Consider the following 19,739-nt stretch of genomic DNA (forward strand, 5'->3'; position numbering starts at 1 on the left):
CCCTGCCGTGACATGCCGTGTGCCCATGGCAGGGCATGCCTGGCCTGCAAGGCTTTAAGCCCTGCAAGAAGTGCAACAAGTCTATGCTCTATGCTATATGGTGATCCATACTCATCGAGTTTTAAGTGCCTGGTAGAATCGCACATTACAGATGCGTGCAAGATTTATAAGGCATTTAAGCCCAGAACCAAACGAGAATGCAAGTTGTGGCTCAAGGTGCTCCTGATGGAGGCGGCACTCCAGCCGGCACCAGCACCGGACTCAGCAGCAAGCTCCAACACTGGGTGCATGACAGCTCTGCGCACTGTGCCTCCCCGGTACTGCACAGGGCCAGATGTTGCTCCCAATCGCCAGTACTGATACGGAAGAAGAGGCTTAATAGGGGTCAGTCCAGGCTCTCCGTGCGCTCTACAGTGAGGCACGCAGCGTCAGCCAGTCTGGAGCCCGGACCTTTGAGGCCGGGTGACTACTCCTCCCACCGGAGGGATGTGAGTCCTTCAGAGGATCACCCAGAGGCTTTGGAGGCAGCAAGGGTCCTTATAGACTCTTCTCCCTCCCCTCCGCCCACTCTGGTACCCTCAAGACAGCACGGGATTGCCCGGTACCGCTCCCCACCAGGGTGCCTGGTGAAACAATGCACGAGGTGTGGCACAGCTATGTGCAGGGCTTGATAAACGGCGGTGAAAACTGCTCCCCAGCCCTGTACTGCACATGCGCAAGAGACGCATTGCACATACATGCGCCACGAATGAATGGGGCGCGTGACTGAAATCTACTCACCACAGGCGAGTAGATTGTATAATTTGTCGAGCCCTAGCCATGTGGCACACCTCCCCTGGCACTGGCTACTGTCACACCAGTGGCATTGACACTGGATCCGGACCAGGACGCGACACGGATTACCCGACAGGCACCGCTACCGGCCCCCAGCACAGTGACACCTACTGTGAGGGACCTCGTCTTGGCCATGCCTCCTCCTCGGCACCATGGCAAGCCAGAAGCCATGTCTTGGCACACCACAGGACAATCAACATCGGCCTCGGCACCGCCATGGTCCGCGTTGGAGTATTCCTCCGACACGGACTCTGCATGGTCTTTACGAGGCTCTTGGTTCCATTCACGGCACCGCTCCTGGCACTGTACTTCTCCACATCGGTACCAACAACAGTGGGCTCAGCCGATTCCTGTACCGATGGTCCAGCAGATGTGGCCACCCCAGCCACCCGGACAGTGGCCTTTTTGGACCCCCTGGGCTTACCATCAGGGCCAGGATATGAACCCTCCTAGACCGGCTTCTGTCACGTCAGGTCCATGAGTCCCTCCATCAGCGACTCCTTTGGTCCAGTCCCCCACGTCGGCCCACTCGCTACCTCCGGACCAGTTGTCCCCAGGCGCAGGGGAGAGCGTGGCTCTGGTGAGCCAACCTCTCCTCCCCCCCTCCGTGGCCACTTTGGACGATCCAGGCCGTACAGATTCCCCCGTGGGCAATATGGAAAAGGGGTCATTGTCGTCCTCCCCAGACGAGGCTCTGGCCATCTCTGCTCCCTTCATGCCCTCCATGGATGCCAGGACCCACCAAGACCTCTTTCACCGCATGGCCCAAAGTCTCAGAGTCCAGACAGACAAGGTCTCTGAGGACTCGGACCCAACTGTCGACATCTTGCTCGCAGACACTCCCTCCAGCGTGGCGTTGCCGATCAACAAGACAGTAGCCAAGAACTCAGCAGCCTTGCGGCAAACCCCGGCATCCAACCCACCCACTGATAAGCATGCGGAACGGAGGTATTTTGACCCTCAAGAGGGTAATGAACACCTCTTCTCCAACCCTCCCCCGAGTTCTTTAGTAGTTCAGGCAGTCAACCAGAGGGAGAGGCAGGAACAGCCCGTGGCCACCCCTAAGAACAGGGAGGCTAAAAAGACCGACTTACTGGGCAGAAAAGTCTACACATCTGGGGGCATCCAATACCGAATTGCCAACCAACAAGTTTTTCTGTCCAGATACTCCTACAACACCTGGGCGTCAATGGACAAGTTTACAGACTTGCTCCTCAGAGACTCCTGTGCAGAGTATAAGGCCCTTCAGGAGGGGGGGAGAGTAATTTCTTGAATGGCACTACAAGCAGCACTTGATGTGGCTGATGTGGCTTCTCAAGTCATGGCCACTGGAGTGGTCCTGCGTCGTGGCTCCAGGTCTCCAGAGTGCCTCTAGAAGTCCAAAACACCTTGCAGGACCTCCCTTTCGAAGGCACATTGCTCTTCTCTGAGCAAACTGACCAGCAGTTCCACGGCCTGAAGCACACGAGAGCCATATTATAGTCCTTGGGCCTACACACACCTGCCACCCAGAGGCGTTCATATACGAATAGGAACGCCCCTAGAATACCTCCTTAGGGTCCATGCCCTGATTTTACCCATCGTAGAGGCAGGGGTGATAGAAAGCTGGCTAGACCAGAGTTTCCCAAACTTTTTACTTTAGTTGGAACCCATTTTTTTTAGTACTGTTTTTTTGCTGCCCAAAAATATAAATGCATATTAAAAAAAGAATGAAAAATGAATACATTTTCACTGTGTATTATTTATTCACAATAATAACCGTACATAACATAAATCTTAATTACAATTTAATCAGTAGAATTTTAACAGTTGTAAAGTTTATTTATAATTGAATGAGTTGAATGTAAGTCATTTGTGTGCACTTTATAGCTTTTAAGTAATTAAAAAGAGAACTAATGGGAAGGGTGATCTTGTTTTTCATCACATATCAACTTTGTCAGGAGCAAAAGAAGAAAGTTTTATCCTCAAATCTAGTTCAACATTCAATCTATTTCTATATTTATTTTTGAAGAAAACCAAAAATGAGAAACTAGTTTCACACTTATATGTCATGACGAAAGGCATTAAGAATTTGACTGCTTTCTCAGATAAATGTGAATATTCATTTCTACAGCTCAACCAAAAATCAATCAAGGAGAGTTTATCAAAGTTCTCTTTTAAGGCAGAGTCACAGGAAAGTTCAATTAATGAATCCACTTCTGATGCACTCAGTTGTAGTATTTCTTCATTTTCAGTGTCAACAGTAAACGGGTTCTTAATCCACATTTTACTGGAGTCAATTGGAGGAAAATATTCATTTAAACTTGATGTTAGCCCCAAGAGGTGTTCTTGGATTGCTGCAGAAATCGCATCGGAGATATTAGTTTCAGCATATTTTTCTTGTAATTCAGTTAAAGTACGAAAAGACTTAAAGTTTCTCTTGTTAACTCGCTATGCCCATAAATGAAGTTTTTTAATTGTTTCCTCAACTTTTTTGTGAACTTTGAAAATATTAATTTTAGTGCCTTGTAAATTCAAACTTAAATCATTTAAAAGACAAAATATGTCTCATAAGTAAGCCACCATTGTTAACCAATCAAATTCATGAAACCTGTCTTTAAATGTAAATATAACATCTTTTGCTGATGGAGGGTGTCGCTCCAAAAACAATAAAACTTCATCCTTCATTTCGAAGAGTCGTTTCAAAATGTTTCCTTTCGACAGCCATCGAACCTCACAGTGTAGTTAATGATGCTCATGTTCACTTCCTAATTCGTTGCACAAAGCAGTTAAGATTTTGGAATTCAAAGGATGAGATTTTATATAATTTATAAACTTCACACATTCTTGAAGAGTGAAACTCAAAAGTGATGGCATAGTTTTCACAGCTAATGCTTCTCTGTGAATACTACAGTGCACCCATACACAGTCAGGCGCTACAGCTCGAATCCGCGGGACAAGCCCAGTGTGAGACCCTATCATTGCTTGAGCCCCATCACTGCTCAGTCCAACACACTTTTTCCAGTCAATATTGCTTTGAATAATAAAATCATTGATTAGCTTAAAAATTTCAGCAGCCGTTGTTCTTGTTGGAAGTGATTTACAGAATAAGAGATCTTCTTAAATGGAGCTTTCATAATCATATCTAACAAAACACATCAAATTGGCATCATTAGCTATATCAGTTCTTTCATCCACTTGTAATGCAAAAAAATGACTCTTCTGTATTCGATGAATGAGCATTTCTTCAATATTTTTCGCCATTTCTTCAATTCCACGTTTCACTGTATTGTTGGATAAAGACAGAGAACCCAACTGATTTCCCTTTTTTGCTCCATAAATACGGGGTGTAATAATATTCAATGCAGGAAGTATTAACCTTTCATCAACAGCATGAGAGTAACCTGTCTTGGCTATTAGTTTTGAAACTTCATATGCAGCCAACACAAAGTTTTCATTTGAAGAGCCCATAGAAAGTGCACTTTTCATGCTTTTTACGCAAAAGCTAATTCATTTCTCTTATTTATGAAAAAATCTATGGGCTTACTCGCGTATTCTGGATGTTTGCATTCCAAGTGGCATTTCAGTTGATGGTTTCATGTACTCGTTGGATAGTTCTGAGACACAGATTAGGCATAATGGCAAGTGATTATCACTATCACCACTTATAAAACCAAATTTCAAATACTCATCAGAATAATTGCGGGTCCAAGGAGTTCTTATCTTCTTATTCTCACTTGTACTAGGCTGCACATCATTCAAACATTTTTTAGTTGTATTTCCATTCACATTCTTCAGCCATTTATCCATATTGAAGATGAAAATGAGAGGTTATGTTATTGGAAATAAATGAAGAAAGCTTAAGCAGTTAACCTAAGAGGACGTGCACGTTGTCCCACTGTGCAGAAACAAGCTGAGGCTGCTGTATCACGTGACAAGAAAACCAATGACACAGGCTTGGTTGCATGAAAATACCCATGCTTCCGGGGAGACGAAGCTCTTTCTCTCTGCCCTTGCCAGGTGGCCTGCGCTCCCCGGCTCTGTGCTGACCCTGCAGAGAGCCCGCCCCCTGAAGGAGCCACTGAATTCCCATAAGAAGCAGTCCGCCACTCACCCAGGGAGACCACCGTCATCCAGAAACCCCCGCTGCATCCTCCATCCATCCCGGCCCAGGGCTTGGGGACACGGCACCACATGGGCAGTCCAGGAACCCAGAACTCCCAGCCGCATCGTCTGTTCAGGCCAGGGCTCGGGGTCGCAGTGCCGCACAGGCCCGCTGGGAGGCTGGAACTCCCAGCTGCATCCTCCGCCCAGCCCGGGCCAGGCCTCGGGGACGCGGCACCGCACAGGCATGCTTGGAGCCCAGAACACCCCAACAGCCACGCTGAGGCCTGGTATATTTTCGCAGCCCATAATTTGGAAAATGTTGGTATAGGAGCAACTTAAAGACTAACAAAACATGTAGTTGGTATCATGAGCTTTCATGGGGAAAACCCACTTCTTCAGTATCATCAGAAGAAGTGGGTTTTGCCCACGAAAGCTCATGATACCATCTAGATGTTTTGTTAGTCTTTATACCTTTTTTTTTTTTTTTTTTTTTTTTTACTTTGAAGGTGTTATCCTGAACCAATCTAGGATGTTAAGGTGGTGGATGCTCTCGAGGCTGGAGGGGGGAAGATCAGGGTTGGGAATCAAACCCACAGTCTCAGGCTTTGGAGGGTGTTGCCTTACCCGTTGGGCCACTGGGACCTACCCTGCCTTCCTAACTCTTTGAATGTGTTAGCCTGAACAAATCTACCGTGTTGAGTTGAAGTGCAAATGCTCTCAGTTGTTGCACAGCAATTTAAATGACTCCCAGGAAGCCTAATCTGAAATTGGTGCTCTGATGAATGCTAGAACCTAATTCCAGCCTTCAGAGCACTATTCTAGTTGAACCTCTGTGAACTGTCATAATACTCCTTGAAGTAAATTATTCCTCCTTCTATCAAGCAACAAAGTCAAGTCCATAGAAGCATTGACAAATTCAGGGCAGAAAAATCTGTTCCCTGTTATTCGGTCTGCTAGGTGGCCATGTATCCTTTAATAAATTCATTCACCATATTCTACATATTGGTGGTGCAGTCTTTAGCCAATGATATTTTTGGCAAAAGTTTTCTCCATACCTCATTGCCCAATGAAGATAGAGGATATGCAATTTACCTCTTTTTGGCAGTCCGTATTTAAAGGACAGACCTTTCTACGTAGATAAGTGGCACATTGTTATACAAATCTGATTGTAAGATATCTGGGACTATAGCAAAGTGAAGAATAAGAAAATGTATTTGTGCTTACCTGAAAACTTCCATTCTTCAGCCAATAAGATCCACAGATGCAGTTCACTCAAAGACAAATGTTATCATCCAGAATACAGATGTAAATGGATATCCAAATTCAGGCTTATTTTGTTGTACATTTTCCTCAAAATATAATTATGGATCTATAAATTACCCAAGTAGATGGGAATAATTTTGTCAGTAGAATTTGTTTCAATCAGAGGGAACTGCATGGGGAAGGATATTCCCCTGCCACCACTGACTGATAGGTCTGGTTAGGCTACCAGGTTGATGGACACATTGTAATGGAGAGACTTACTACTCAAAAGAAAATTTCAGATAAGCACGGATGCTTTCCTAATCCTGATGTACATCATTTTTATTCTATGGGGATTATTGAGCTTCCACTGAGAAAAGTTAGGTAATCATATGTAAATAAGTTAAATTATCTGGGGTTTGGTGAGTAGGAAGCCTGTAGCCAGGAGGGGAGTTAACCCCTTAGCTCCCACAAGCTGCACGGCCAGGCAGGGGCAGCCCTAGAGGGACACATGTGCCTCTCCCATACTCCCCCCAGCAGGAAGCTGGAGCTCTTGCTCCAGCCTACAGCTGTGCGGCTGAGGCTTAAGCCACAGCACGGGCTTCCAGCTCTGCAGATGGGAGGGGCAGTGCTGAGTTCCCATCCCACTTGCCACAGGAAATGGGCTCTTGTGCCACTTGTGGCACACATGCTTGAGGTATAGAGGCATGGGCTTCAGCATTGGGCTAGCAATTCAAGTACAAATGCAAGATCTCTTGAGGGCTTGTAGTCCAGTTACTAGCATTTGGCCATTATATATTTACTATTTATCTAGCTATGTTATTACATTTGGAATAAGTGCAAAGCTAAAATGAAATAACTGTGTTAAACTATTTATATATTTATCCAATTTAATGGTAAATCAGTAACCACCTTTTCACTCTAACATGTATCACAGGGCTCTTTAGCTTTAATGTGTTCATGTTTGTAAAATATGTTTTGAGCTCTTTTTTGGAAGGTAATATAGAAATACAAAATATTTTCTATTTTGAAATCTTTTACATAGGTATTAACAATGCTCCTTTAACTAAGAAACATACCTCATTGTAGCCAGCCGATGGCACTCAAAATTGAGTAATTTTTATTGGTCATGTGTTCTTGCATTGAATATTACTGCACACAATGAAATACATAAAAGAATTCTTTCTTCTAATTAAAATAGCATATTTTTTATTTTCTGTTCTTGTTTAATTTATAGCAAGCAATACATCTGGTGGCACAACCTCAGCACAAACCAACTCAGGAATGCTGGGAATGGGTGGAGGTGTGACTGTATTACCTGCATTTGAATATCGGGGCACCTGGATACCAATACTCACTATAACAATACAAGGCAGTGCTAAAGCTACATAGTAAGTAGTAAAATTACTGTACTTCTGAAAATAAAATTTTGCAGCTATTTGCATGTTGATTATATAGTTATTCTTGCATTGGGATACAGTAACATTCATCACATTGCTGATCTTAGTCCTTCTGTGAATTCTCTTCTTGTTTATGCCTATGTGATGATCTGACCTATTTTGTATAATTGGGATTCAGATCCCAATTTTCGTCGTCATTTGTTCTTTGCCATGACATTGCTGTGTTAATTCTGCACCTTTAGTCATCACTTCAATACAGTGAATAATTCTTTAATGTGAATCGGCGAAATAGTAGCTTTTGGGGGGGGGGGGTTTCTTCTATAACAAAGGAGAATTGTTAGAGGCAGTGAGAAATAATTTTCATGCTGTTTCCTATCTTTAATTTTATATCTTTAATTTTAGTAGAAATAAAAATACTGGCTCTCGGTGTAATTTTGTCATTCTAATCTATACTGTGTCATATGAATCCATATGATATAAAATATGAGGTAGTTGACATGACTCATGAGATCTTTATTATAGACATTATGTATCAGTAGTTTTCATACTTCAGGTTAAGGATCTATATCTTACAGTTGCATGATATGTCGTAACCCACTGTATCTTGGAACAATACCAGTTCCCTGTGGCAGTAATACTCAGGGCAGATCCACACTTTCAGTGAAGCAGTGGCATAGCTCTGCTGCTGAAGCGTTTCAGTGAAGGTGCTACTATGCCAACAGGAGAGCTTTTCCCATTGGCTTAGCCAATCCACCTAGCCAGTCCATGAGAAGTGGATTATGTCATTATAATGGAATATAATGGGTATAGCTGTATCACTCAGAGGTGTGGATTTTTCACAATCCCTGAGGAACATAGTAATAATAAAAATTTGTAGTGAAAACCTGGCTTTAGTGCCATCTCTTCCAAATTAATTTAGTTTTAGAACCCATAAAATTGAAGTACACTAATAACATATATAAAATGGGTATTTTTAAAGGAAATTATCTGAATCTTCAGAAATGAATGCAGTGGTTCTCTTCTCAAGCCATCGTAGATTCTGAATGTTTTTGAAGAATACATTCCAAGCATTATTAAAGATGTAATAGCAATTTGTGTCTATTTGAACAAGGAGACTGACTAACTGTGCAACTGCTGTCTAACTTACCCTGCTGTTCTTAGGGATTGCATGTTTTTACTACATAGTTAACACACTTCAAACCTGGTTTATGCTTTGGGTGACAAGTATAGCCTTCTGCTTTCTTCAGTTTTCTCCTCTCTTTGGAAGTCTGCAGCTAAAATCTTCATCATCTTCTGGTGTTTCAACCATATCCCACCCCTCACCCTTTGAGCCATTCATTGACTCCGACACCTGCTGACTATGGTCATATTTATTTTCTTATGTGAAAAAAACTATAAAAATTGTCCCCAGCCTGTGGGTTAGCTATGATATCCTTCTTTCCTCCTGTGTGCACACTCAGATAAAGGAAATCCAGGTTTACAGTCACAGACTTGTATAGGGATGCATGCTCTTGTCCCAGTCTCTCTACTGCAGCTATTCTCCCACACCATGACAGTACTCAATTTTGGGGTGGCAGTGATAAGGTTTGCTTGGGTTAATGGAAATCTCAAGTGCCTCCCATATTCCTTGGGTTAATGGAAGTCTCTAGTCCCCACATATTTCTCACCTTCTAATTAGGAAGTCTGTTCTGGGGGTGGGAGGACTCAGCTACCATTCACTCCCATGTGTATGTACTCCTGTAAACTCCGGCAGCTGTTTGCTGGGGCTGGAGCGCTTGCTCTTCTCTTCCCCCCCCCCCCCCCCCCGTGATCTTTTTGGCAGTATAACTCTCCAGCCCTACCTTTCCGTTTGATGAGAAACAGTCACATTCTAGGCACATCCTATTGTCCTGGTATGACCAAACCCGTACCTTGCTTTAAGTTATGATAAGAGAAGTGGCATACCAAATTTGGTGGGTTTAGCTTTTATCATTTAGGAGGAGTTTTTGAACAGACTGACTCATGGATGGATGGACACAGACAGAAAGGCGCACACACTCTAAAATATATACTAGATAAAAGAAAAGGGTATTAAGTTTTATTAACTTAGCCTATAGATATGTGGGAGTGGAGGGACTTCAGTGGGTCATCTAGTTCAGTCCTCTGTAGAGAGGCAGAGCTAAGTGTTATCTAGAGCAGGGTGGGCAAAATACAGACCATGGGCTGGATTCAATGCACCCGGAAGTTCTGTCTGGCCCACTCTGATAAACAGTGCGCACATACTTACAACCGGAAGGGTGTATTCAGCTGCCCCTCCCGCCTACCTTGCCAGGGCAGGAAGGAAAGATGGAAGTGCTGAAGTCAGGGTGTCCCCCTCCTCTTGTGCCCCATCTCTGCAAAGCAAGGGTTGGAGAGCGGGGACGCACATTGCAGAGCTGCTCCTGTGTGAAGTATGAATGGTGAGTGACTGAGACGAGAGCCTGTCTTAAGAGCTGGAGCAGCTGGATAAATTAGGACAATTGGATGGAGAGCTGTATGAGGTATCAGGTAGTAGTTGTGGGGGCAGTGGGTTGTTTCTGGGGCAGCATTGTATGTCCTTATACTGGCTTTACTACTGACATCATCTTCTGCTCTCTGCCCTCACTTCCCCCTCCGTGCTGGCCAGCTCTGCGTTGGGTTTGAGTCAGCCGGGGAACAAACAGTAAAAGGGAAGGAGAGGCAATGAGGCTTCCACTGTAAAATAAATAATGATGTTTTGATCACATGATATCCAACAGTGACGACTGTAAACATGAACTTTGTACAGTAAATCTGAAAGGTTTACATATATTTGTGAAATACAGTATTATAGTTTAGCCAGAGGCTGATGTACTGCAGGCATTGGGGTGTAATCCAGATCCCTTGCTTGGCAGTCAATTGCAACCTTTTCTTTTAAGTGACTCCTATTCTACCTCTACCTTCTATCTTTGGCTGCAGTGACTAGGAGTTATCTGACACATGTTTCAGTGAGAGATGAGAAATAATTGGTTACCCTCCAACATATTATCTAGATGTGGTGGGCCTCTGTAATAACTCTTCATAGGAACAGATGAGCAGTGACTCGCACATGACATAATCTTACTTATCTGAAATTTGTTTAATTTGTGGTTTTTTTTTTTTTTTTTTTTTTTTTGAATGATCACTTCTCCTTTGCTCAAATTCCTGGAACCTGTAAGTGATATGTTTGTGGTACTGTGATTTGTTTTAATACAGTAAAAATGAAATGATTCATTCAGAGAAATGTGTTTAAATATTTGACTAATTTTTAACATATTTATTGACATAGATTTACAATAATCTGAGCATCCTAGAATCCTTTTATTTAGTCATATTTTAATTAGCTTTGGGTGAATTTGATGTAATAATCTTTTTGTCCCTTTTAAAACTTATTTAGGTTATTATTTCAGAACCTCTTGATAATTGAATAGTGAGTAGTGGGAGTATTGGCAATTTATTTGTTCATATTTTCATTACTATTCTTTCCTTCCTTCCTTCCTTCAACTACTTGATCAGTATTTCTGTTAAATATTTTTGCAATGTTTTTAATCTTTCAGCCTAGAGATGCTGGATAAAGTAGAGCCACCTACAATTCCTGAAGGTTATGCCATGTCTGTGGCATTCCACTGTTTATTGGATCTTGTCCGTGGTATAACTACCATGATTGAAGGAGAGTTGGGACAGGCTGAAACAGATAATCAAACCATGACTGAAACAACTTCATCACCAACCCAGTCTTCGGAGCAGCAAGATTTGCAGTCAGTATCTGACCAAACTGACAAGGAGCTAGGTATACAAAAATGCAGATACTACGTTAAGTACAACAAAAGAGAAATAAAATCTCAGGATTCAATGCCTGAATTTTTAGATACATTCAGTTTATTTTAGAAGTCTTAAATGCAGTTTTATAGAAGAATCCTTGCAGTTCCATAGTTAAGATTGCTTTCCCATTGACATTAAAAAGCAGGACCTCTCTTTCATATTAATTTAGTTTATAAGGGTATGTCTAGACTGCATTCCTCTGTCGGCAGAGGGATGCAGATTAGGCAGGTTGACATTGCAAATGAGGCAGAGATTTAAATATCCCGTGACTAATTTGCATGAAAATTACCGCCGCATTTTGCCGACTCAGGAATTTGTCAGCAAAAAGCGGCAGTCTAGAGAGGGATCTGTTGAGAAAGAAAGCCTTTTTTGACAGATCCTGTAAACCTCCTTGCAGGAGGCATAAGGGATCTGTCGAAAAAGGCTTTCTTTCTAAACAGATCCCCTCTAGACTGCTGCTTTTTGCTGACAAATTCCTGAGTTGGCAAAACACGGTGGCCATTTTTATGCAAATTAGGCGTGGAATATTTAAATCCCTGCCTCATTTGCAAAGTCGACCTGTCTAATCTGCATCCCTCTGCTGACAGAGGGATGCAGTCTAGACATACCCAAAGTGTTATATACTAGGGATGTGAAAATGTAACCATTTACTGTAGACTTCCGATAATACGGAACCTTTGGGACCTACGCGGTGCCAGATTATCGGATATGCCGTACTATCAGGAGGTAGTATAAGATGGTTATATATATATACTGTATACATTATATACTGTACATAAAGTGTTCTTAACCCTTTTTATTGTACATACTGTATACAGTATATTGTGATGTTTTCATTTTTAACCCTTTTTTACCCTTTTCGCTCGGTTCAGCTGCTGCTGCTGTTGCCTTGTGACTCGTTTTTTGCTGAAGCTCACTCACTAGGCTCTTGTCATTTTGATGCCGGACTATCAGGAGTGCCATACAATTGGATGCCAGACTGTTGGAGTTTTACTGTACATGGTTAACTGATGAGCCTGGGCCCATCAGTTAATGTGCACGGTTATGCGCAGCATTCCCCCCTTCTCCCAGTGCTGCTGCCTCTGTATTTTAAAAGATGGCACCACAGAGCTGTCTATCGCCTTCTCCCACTGCTGCTTCTGATACAGAGGCAGCAGCACGGACACCCCCTCATGTAATAGTTACATGATTACATAATTGCATACATTTTAACATCCTATTATATACTAACTTTTTTAAGGGCAAAATAATTTAATTGTTGGTTACATGTTTAATATCTTGACAGAACATGCTTTTGAAAATTATCTCTTTGATCTTTTTTTTTTTTAGAATATTTGAGTTTCTTAGCTGAATGGCCTCATGCGCATACATTTGCTCACTTTGTTTCATGCTTATACATCTCAGACATGAGCCACTTTTTCAATCTTGTTTTTCTGTTTTGTTGTATACTATTTTAGCTGTTCAAGAAAACAGCAATAAAACAAGTTCTTCCAGTTAGTTCTGTTCTCCAGTACTACCTTCTGCCTGCCCTCCTCCTTGTTCTCAACCCTACGTTTCACAGAAACCCTGCAAGGTCAGGAAGGCAACCCAATCATTACGCTGTTGCGTGGTTGATAAGTGCAGCGAATGGTGACAAGCCCATTTTCTGTGCATAAAAAGAGTGGGCTCCAACAGTATTGCTGCCTAATATTCCAAGAAGCTGAGGCATTAGTACCTTTTGGATCAGTGCTGAGGTGTCAACACCCGGTACTGCTTTCCCAGCTATGGAAGTTGTCCGCATGTCATTAGAATGGACCAGCTCATCAACAAATCTAGAGTTCTCCATGGTGCTGCTGCCATGGCTTCACAGGAATACTTGACATGCTGCTCCTCATGACATCCCAAAGGTTGAGGGAGAAGGGGGAAAAAAACAACGTGGATAAAACCTCAAGTCCATCAAACCAGATCTGTATCTGGCACAAGCCTTCCAGGAGCCTAGAAATCCATGAATGGAGAGTGCAAATTTACCCCCCATTCAAAGACCTCAAAATATATTTTTCTCTGTCTTTGTACCAGTGCATGTATTTCTGTAGATAATATATCTTAATCTAGTGCTATGTGTAGTGGAAGTTGTGCATTGAATGTGATTTAGTACAATGGGCGTGTGCACTGTGGTTGGTTATGTTGAAAATGCAAAGGAATTTGTTAAAAAGGTAAGAAGTCAGAGTGCATAAGGCAAGAGAATGAATGATGACTTAACTGGCATGTTACTTAAGTTTTAATGATTTCATGGATGGTGTATGCACTTCAGTCTTCTCAAATATGACTACTTTTTTATTTAGCAGAATATAAAAGTAATTTTGGTTTATACATTATTAACCTGAAAAAAAATTAACTGCTAGCATTTGTGCATATGTTTCAAAAGTTATTTAATAAACTTTCAGTATCTATTAGTACATAACATATTTTTCTTTTAAGTTAACAGAGCTGTTTGGGAAGAAATGGTGAATGCATGCTGGTGTGGTCTTCTTGCTGCACTGTCACTTCTTCTTGATGCCAGGTACTCATTTTGTGTTAAACTATGAAGGATGAGCAAAGATTATGTTCACCATTCTGTCCAAAACTGATTTTTTGAACTGTCTCGTTGGCAGGTGTAGAGGAAGAAGTTATTCACTGGAAATGGAGAAGGAATGATTGTGGTGGTGATTGTGATCTAAGAAAGGGCAGTCTGGCCTTACAGGAATAATCTGATTGATTATATTCCAATCCTGCCTCCCTTCCCCGCTCCTCCCCTCCCCCCATCACCACACTGATGCCTCTCCATCAGAAGTAGCAGCATGGGCAGTAGGGGAAGCAGGCAGCTCCATTGAAGCTGGCATATGTGGAGAGCCAGATTAAAAGTCAGCTTCCGATGTGTACTGTCTACTTCACACCCTTCCCCTCCTTGTCCCCCCCCCCCCCACACACGAGAGGCAGCAGTATGGGGGGCAGCTTTGCTCTTCCAAGCACTGGCTCCCTCCGCTCCCTCTTCCCTCCCCTGCCCCCCGCACTGCAGTTTAAGTGGGAGGCAACAAAGGTGGCAGGCAGGTTGCTCTGTGAAGCATGCATGAGTGGATAGTCATCTTAAAAGCAGCAGCGCTGAGAAGGTGGGGAAGGCAGGTGGCTCTGTGGGAGCCTGCTTTAAAGCCAATTTCCTGCATGTATCAATTCCCACCTGCCTCCTTCACCCCCCCCCCCCCGCCCACACTGCTGCTTCTCTATCAGAGGTAGCAGTGAAGCAGGGGGGAGGGGTAGGCTGCACCACAGAAGCCATTGCTCATTGGGAGCCAGTTTTTAAGCCCCCCTGAGCACCAGCTCCTGCCTGCCCCCCTGCATTGCTGCCTCTGTGGGAGGCAGCGGGTATGGGGAGCAGGAAAGCTGGCTTTCCACAGGCTCTGACTCCTACCTCCCCCTTGCTGCCTCTGATAGAGGCAAGCGGGGGATGGCGTGTGTGTGTGTGTGTGTGTGTGTGTGTGTGTGTGTGTGTGCTAGGATTAACCAATAAGCACAGGTTTTATCAGTTAATCACGTTAATATACGTATTCAGGGTCAAGTTAATAGTCAAAGAAATTGCCTGAAGATTCTAACCTGGTGACTGGGGAGCCCTTTTTTCTCTGAAAAAGATGACCAAATTTCAAAATACCTATCTTCTTTTTGTTGCTTCTCTTGTGTAGATATTTGGTATAAAAGCTTTTCCATTATAAAAGCACTCCATATTTTGCTACATCACGATTCCATAGGAGTAGGGGTCACTCCCATAGCTGCTAACAATAAAAAAAATTTGTCATTCTGTTTAAAATGTAGCTCTTTTACTGGAGCATTAAATGAGACAGATATCTAGGAAGCTGACATTTTGCCATAAGATGAAATTATTTAAAAAATTCCTCCCCAAATACTCAGATTTCAGGACACATCCACTCAGGGTGTGTCTAGACTACTGAGTTTTTTCAAAAAAAGTGGCTTTTTTTCTAAAAAAAAAAAAAAACTTCACCTGCATTTAGACTGCTGTTGTGTTCTTTAGAAATTAAATCAAAAGAACGCAGCAGTTTTTTACCAGGAAGATTGCCTTTTTTTCGAAAGAGCTCTTTCGAAAAAAGGCATTCTTGAATACAAACAGGGCTTTTTCAGAAGAGAGTGTCCAGATTCCCTGGATGCTCTTTCGAAAAAGCGGATTGCTTTTTCGAAACCATTGTGGCTGTCTACAATCTCTTTCGAAAGAGGCTTTTTCGAAAGAACTCTTTTTTTGAAAGAGGCTTGTAGTCTAGACGTACCCTCAATGTGCAAGTATTTTCCCCTTTCTTTCCAAAGAACTCCAAAAAAGTGCTTTCTGAATAGCAAAAATGAGATGGATCATAACTAGAGTTAAATGACATCTATTTAATATTTCATATTTTTCAAAAAATGTTTATAAACTACACAAATTGAAGATGAATATTCCCTTTCATATTTAGGGACCATTTCATCCTGCTCAATTTCATTGTACCAATTTGTCTTCCAACTTTTTGTTTTGTTTTCAATATCTTTTTCAGTAAAATATTTATACATCTTAAAATATAAACCTTTAGCTGCCACTGTAACAGGGTTTAAAATATAATTAGGTAAATTCATGGAGGATAGGTCCATCAGTGGCTATTAGCCAAGATGATCAGGGTTGTTATTTCATCTTCTGGGTATCCTAAGTCTCTGGGTGCCAGAATCTGGGAGTGGACGACAGGATGGATCATTGGATAATTGCACTTTTCTGTTCATTATCTTTCTAGCATCTGACATTGCCCACTGTGTGAAGACAGATACTAGGCTACATGCGCCATTGGTCTGAACCAGTACTGGCATTATTTTGTACTTAGCTTGCAAGTGGGTTAGACTCTGAAAGTGTGGTTAAAAGTTTAAAGAAAAACACCTTGTATCCAAATTCCACAGAAAAATGTTTGGCTTGTAAATATTGGAAGAATGAGATCTTTACATTTATACATACCTCCTTGGAATTATTTCACATAGGGACCCAATGAAATTAGGTTTATTAAGATTCACATTATAATTACTTATTTAGTCATTTTTACACTAGCAGCTGAAATTTTTCAGTACAGTGAAATGATACCACTTAAAGGATAAAAGCTGTGATTGCTTCTATTGAGGGATTTATTTACTAGTAGCTATGTCTTTGCAGTATTTTTAATTAGCTATTTTTCTCCCATAAACCCTCTTGACAGCTCATAAACATTCTTCTGATGATAGAAAGCTAATTTAATAAAAATAATTCTGCACATCCATTCTATACTTGTTATGCTAAATCATTCCGAATAAAAAAGCTGTGTAATAAGAATTAGAGTTCTGAAATGTTTGTATTAATTGGTTAGATTTGTTGTTTGATGTTTTCAGTGTTGACAGTATTGTATATGAAATTCTTGCTGGCTTTTACCATCTTACTTCTAATCAGTTACTTATTTCTATATCATGACTATGTGATTAGTTTCCATTAAACGCTCTGTACTCTCTTCAGCACGGATGAAGCTGCCACAGAGAATATTTTAAAAGCAGAAATGACTATGGCTGCGCTTTGTGGAAAGCTGGGTCTTGTAACTTCAAGAGATGCCTTTATCACTGCAATTTGCAAAGGCTCTTTGCCTCCTCATTATGCCCTCACTGTACTGAACAGCACAACTGCAACTCTCTCCAGCAAATGTAAGGGTATAATTTAGCTTTTCTTGTATATTCATTTAGTTATCTAAACTTATGTCACACATACATTAACGAATATGTAATGTCACTTGAGGTTAGTTTTAACATTGACAAATGTGGAGTACTTTTCTTTTTTATGACATGACTATAAACATAAATTTAGTATCTACTGGCATAAAATGTTTGGTGTGCTATGTAAAACTGAGAAGCACATACTGCAGATTGATACTCATGACCAGGGCTCAACAAATGCACTCGCCCGCGGCGAGTAGATTTTATCAGCTGACGAGTGCAGGGGCGGACTGGCCCAGTGGGCGGTCGTAACGGGCTGGCCAAAGCCCAAACTACGGCTGACATGGCCCCATCCGATCCGCCGACTGGGCGGAGGAGTGGAGCGCCTCCGGGAAAAGGGAAGTGCAGTGATTCTCAGCGCCGGGCTGCCTGTGTGCAGCTCCGGTGCGAGGAGGCGGGGCCAGAGGCGGGATGGCGGCAGACGCCAGGACGCTGGCGTGACATGGCCCCGCTGATTTTAAAGGGCCGCAGCAGCTTGGCTTTGGCTGCGGTGCAGCCAGGCCCCGCCCCACCTGCTCCCGTCCTGCCGTGGCCCCAACCCCCTCTCCGGTGAGAGACTGCTCCCAGCCGACCACCCGGCTCGCTGCACCCGCTTCGAACTGCTTTGTCTCCGCACTGCCCGTTCCCCACGCCTCCTCTGCATCCTACTCCCGTGTACCCCGGACCCCCTGCTCTCCCTCTTCCTTGCAACTCTCTGGCTCTGCGCTGCCCTGCTTCCCTCCCATCCCTGCCCCCAGCTCTGTGCTGCCCGTTCCCTGCACTGCCCCTAGATCCTGATCCCTCTGCCCCTCCCGTTCCCCGTGTCCCGTTCCCCGTGCCTCCACCGCACCCCACACCCTGCGTCCCTCTGGCTCTGTGCCTCCCATTCCCCGTGCCACCCCTGTGCCCCCCCACTGTTCCCTGTACCCCTCTGGCTCTGTGCTGTCCCTGCACGCTGTTTCCCCTGTGGGTCGGGAGTGCGGGGTGCTTGTCCATAGGGATGGGCTGGACGGGCCAGGGAAAAGGCTGCTATGACCTAGCAGGGAGTGAAAGGAGGAGTTCACTTGAAGCGCCTTTCCCTTTATGGGAAAAAAAAACAAATGAAAATGCTATTTGCTATTTATAGGGATAAAATGCTGGGACAAAAATGAAAATTAAAAAAAAACCCATTGCAAAATGCAAACGTGTAAAAGACAACAAAAAAGGGGGGGGGGGGGGGGGGGGGGGGGGGGGAAATGTTTTGCTTGGGGCAGTAAAAAACCAAGAGCCGGCCCTGGGGGAGGGGAAGGGGCTGGGCTGGAGGGGACGGGAGGGGAGGGGAAAAATATGGGGAAGGGGCTTGTGCTGGGGGGGGAGGAGGTCAGGAGGAGAAGAAGAAGAAAGGGGAAGGCACCAAGGGACAGGGGTGCAGGAGAGACAAATGCCATGGGGCCAAGTGCAGACAATGAGGTAAAGGGCAGGAGGGGAGGTGTGGGAGAGGGGAGACAGGGTGATGCTGGGAGAGGAGAGAGTAAGGGCACTGGGGGGTGGGGGAGGTGTTGGGAGAAGGCTAGAAAGAAGGGGTGGGCATGAGGAAGGCAGGGATGGAGCAAGTCATGTGTGAGGCCATAGGGGCATGAGGGGAACGGGGGCAGAGGGTGGTGAGGGGGTGGCTTATTGGGTAGTCGAGTTATTACTGTATCAGGCTATGTCTATACTGGAGAGTTTTTTCAGAAAAACAGCCGTTTTTCCGAGAAAACTTTACTTACGTCCACACTGCAATCGCGTTCTTTCGAAAAAAATTGAAAGAACAGAGGGGTTTTTCCAACATTGGTAAACCTCTTTCTACGAAGAAGAAGCCTTTTTCCAAAAGAGCTCTTTTGGAAAAAGGCGTGTGTGGATGGAGATGAGGGAGTTCTTTTGAAAGAAGAGGAAAGAGGAAAAAACACAGGTGCCCTGGTGGCCATTCCATCCATAGTAATCACAGCTAAAATGCGAGATAGCGTCCATTCAGTGTGGGTGCTATCTTTCAAAAAAGCAGATCAGTTTTTCGATGCGCTTTGGCAGTGTGGACGCCCTCTTTCAGAAGATCTCTTTTGGAAAAGCTTCTTCCGAAAGAAACCTGCAGTCTAGAGGTAGCCTCAAGAGGCCAGCTTTGGGGGGAAGGGAGGTGAGAAGTAGCTGATGCTGGTAGGAGCTGGCCTAAAAGCCGGATTCCCCCCCAGCACTGTCTCCATTATGCATGAGGGGGGCAAAGGGGAGACAGAACCACAGTGAGGGACCCAGCTGGAGTTGGGACTCAGCAGTCCCAGCTCACGCCGGGTCCTGAACCACTGCAGATCTGCCTTTTAAAATGTACTAAGAACCGAGTGGTTCTTACTACATTTAAAAAGCAGAACTGCAACAGTCCGGGACCTGGTGGAAGCCGGGACTACTGAGTCCCAGCTCACATTGGATCTTGGGACCTACCCTTGCTGTGGCTTTGCAGCTGAGATGTAGTAGGAGCCAGGCTGCCTGCATGACCCACTCCTACTACATTTAAACTGCAGAACTGCAGCTTATCAACTAACAATTTGTATTGAGTACACGATTAGTCAGTTACCCGCTTCTTAA

At 43.7% G+C, this 19,739-nt stretch overlaps 1 protein-coding gene across 6 annotated transcripts in view; it reads left to right on the forward strand.

Moving 5' to 3' along the window:
• The window catches only part of MON2 (MON2 regulator of endosome-to-Golgi trafficking), a 161,699-nt gene that overhangs the window by 50,586 nt on the left and 91,374 nt on the right, over positions 1–19,739 (forward strand). For 5 of the 6 annotated variants that reach the window (XM_075930828.2, XM_075930836.2, XM_075930863.2 and 2 more), the window contains 4 exons: positions 7,400–7,553; positions 11,135–11,367; positions 13,857–13,938; positions 16,918–17,099. In XM_075930828.2, coding sequence (XP_075786943.1) covers positions 7,400–7,553; positions 11,135–11,367; positions 13,857–13,938; positions 16,918–17,099 — 651 coding nt within the window. The remainder of the gene's footprint in view (positions 1–7,399; positions 7,554–11,134; positions 11,368–13,856; positions 13,939–16,917; positions 17,100–19,739) is intronic. The other variant, XM_075930840.2, reaches the window with a different exon arrangement.

Source organism: Pelodiscus sinensis, chromosome 1 (genome assembly GCF_052426305.1).
Source record: "Pelodiscus sinensis isolate ZL-2025 chromosome 1, ASM5242630v1, whole genome shotgun sequence".
Taxonomy (NCBI): Eukaryota; Metazoa; Chordata; order Testudines; family Trionychidae; genus Pelodiscus; species Pelodiscus sinensis.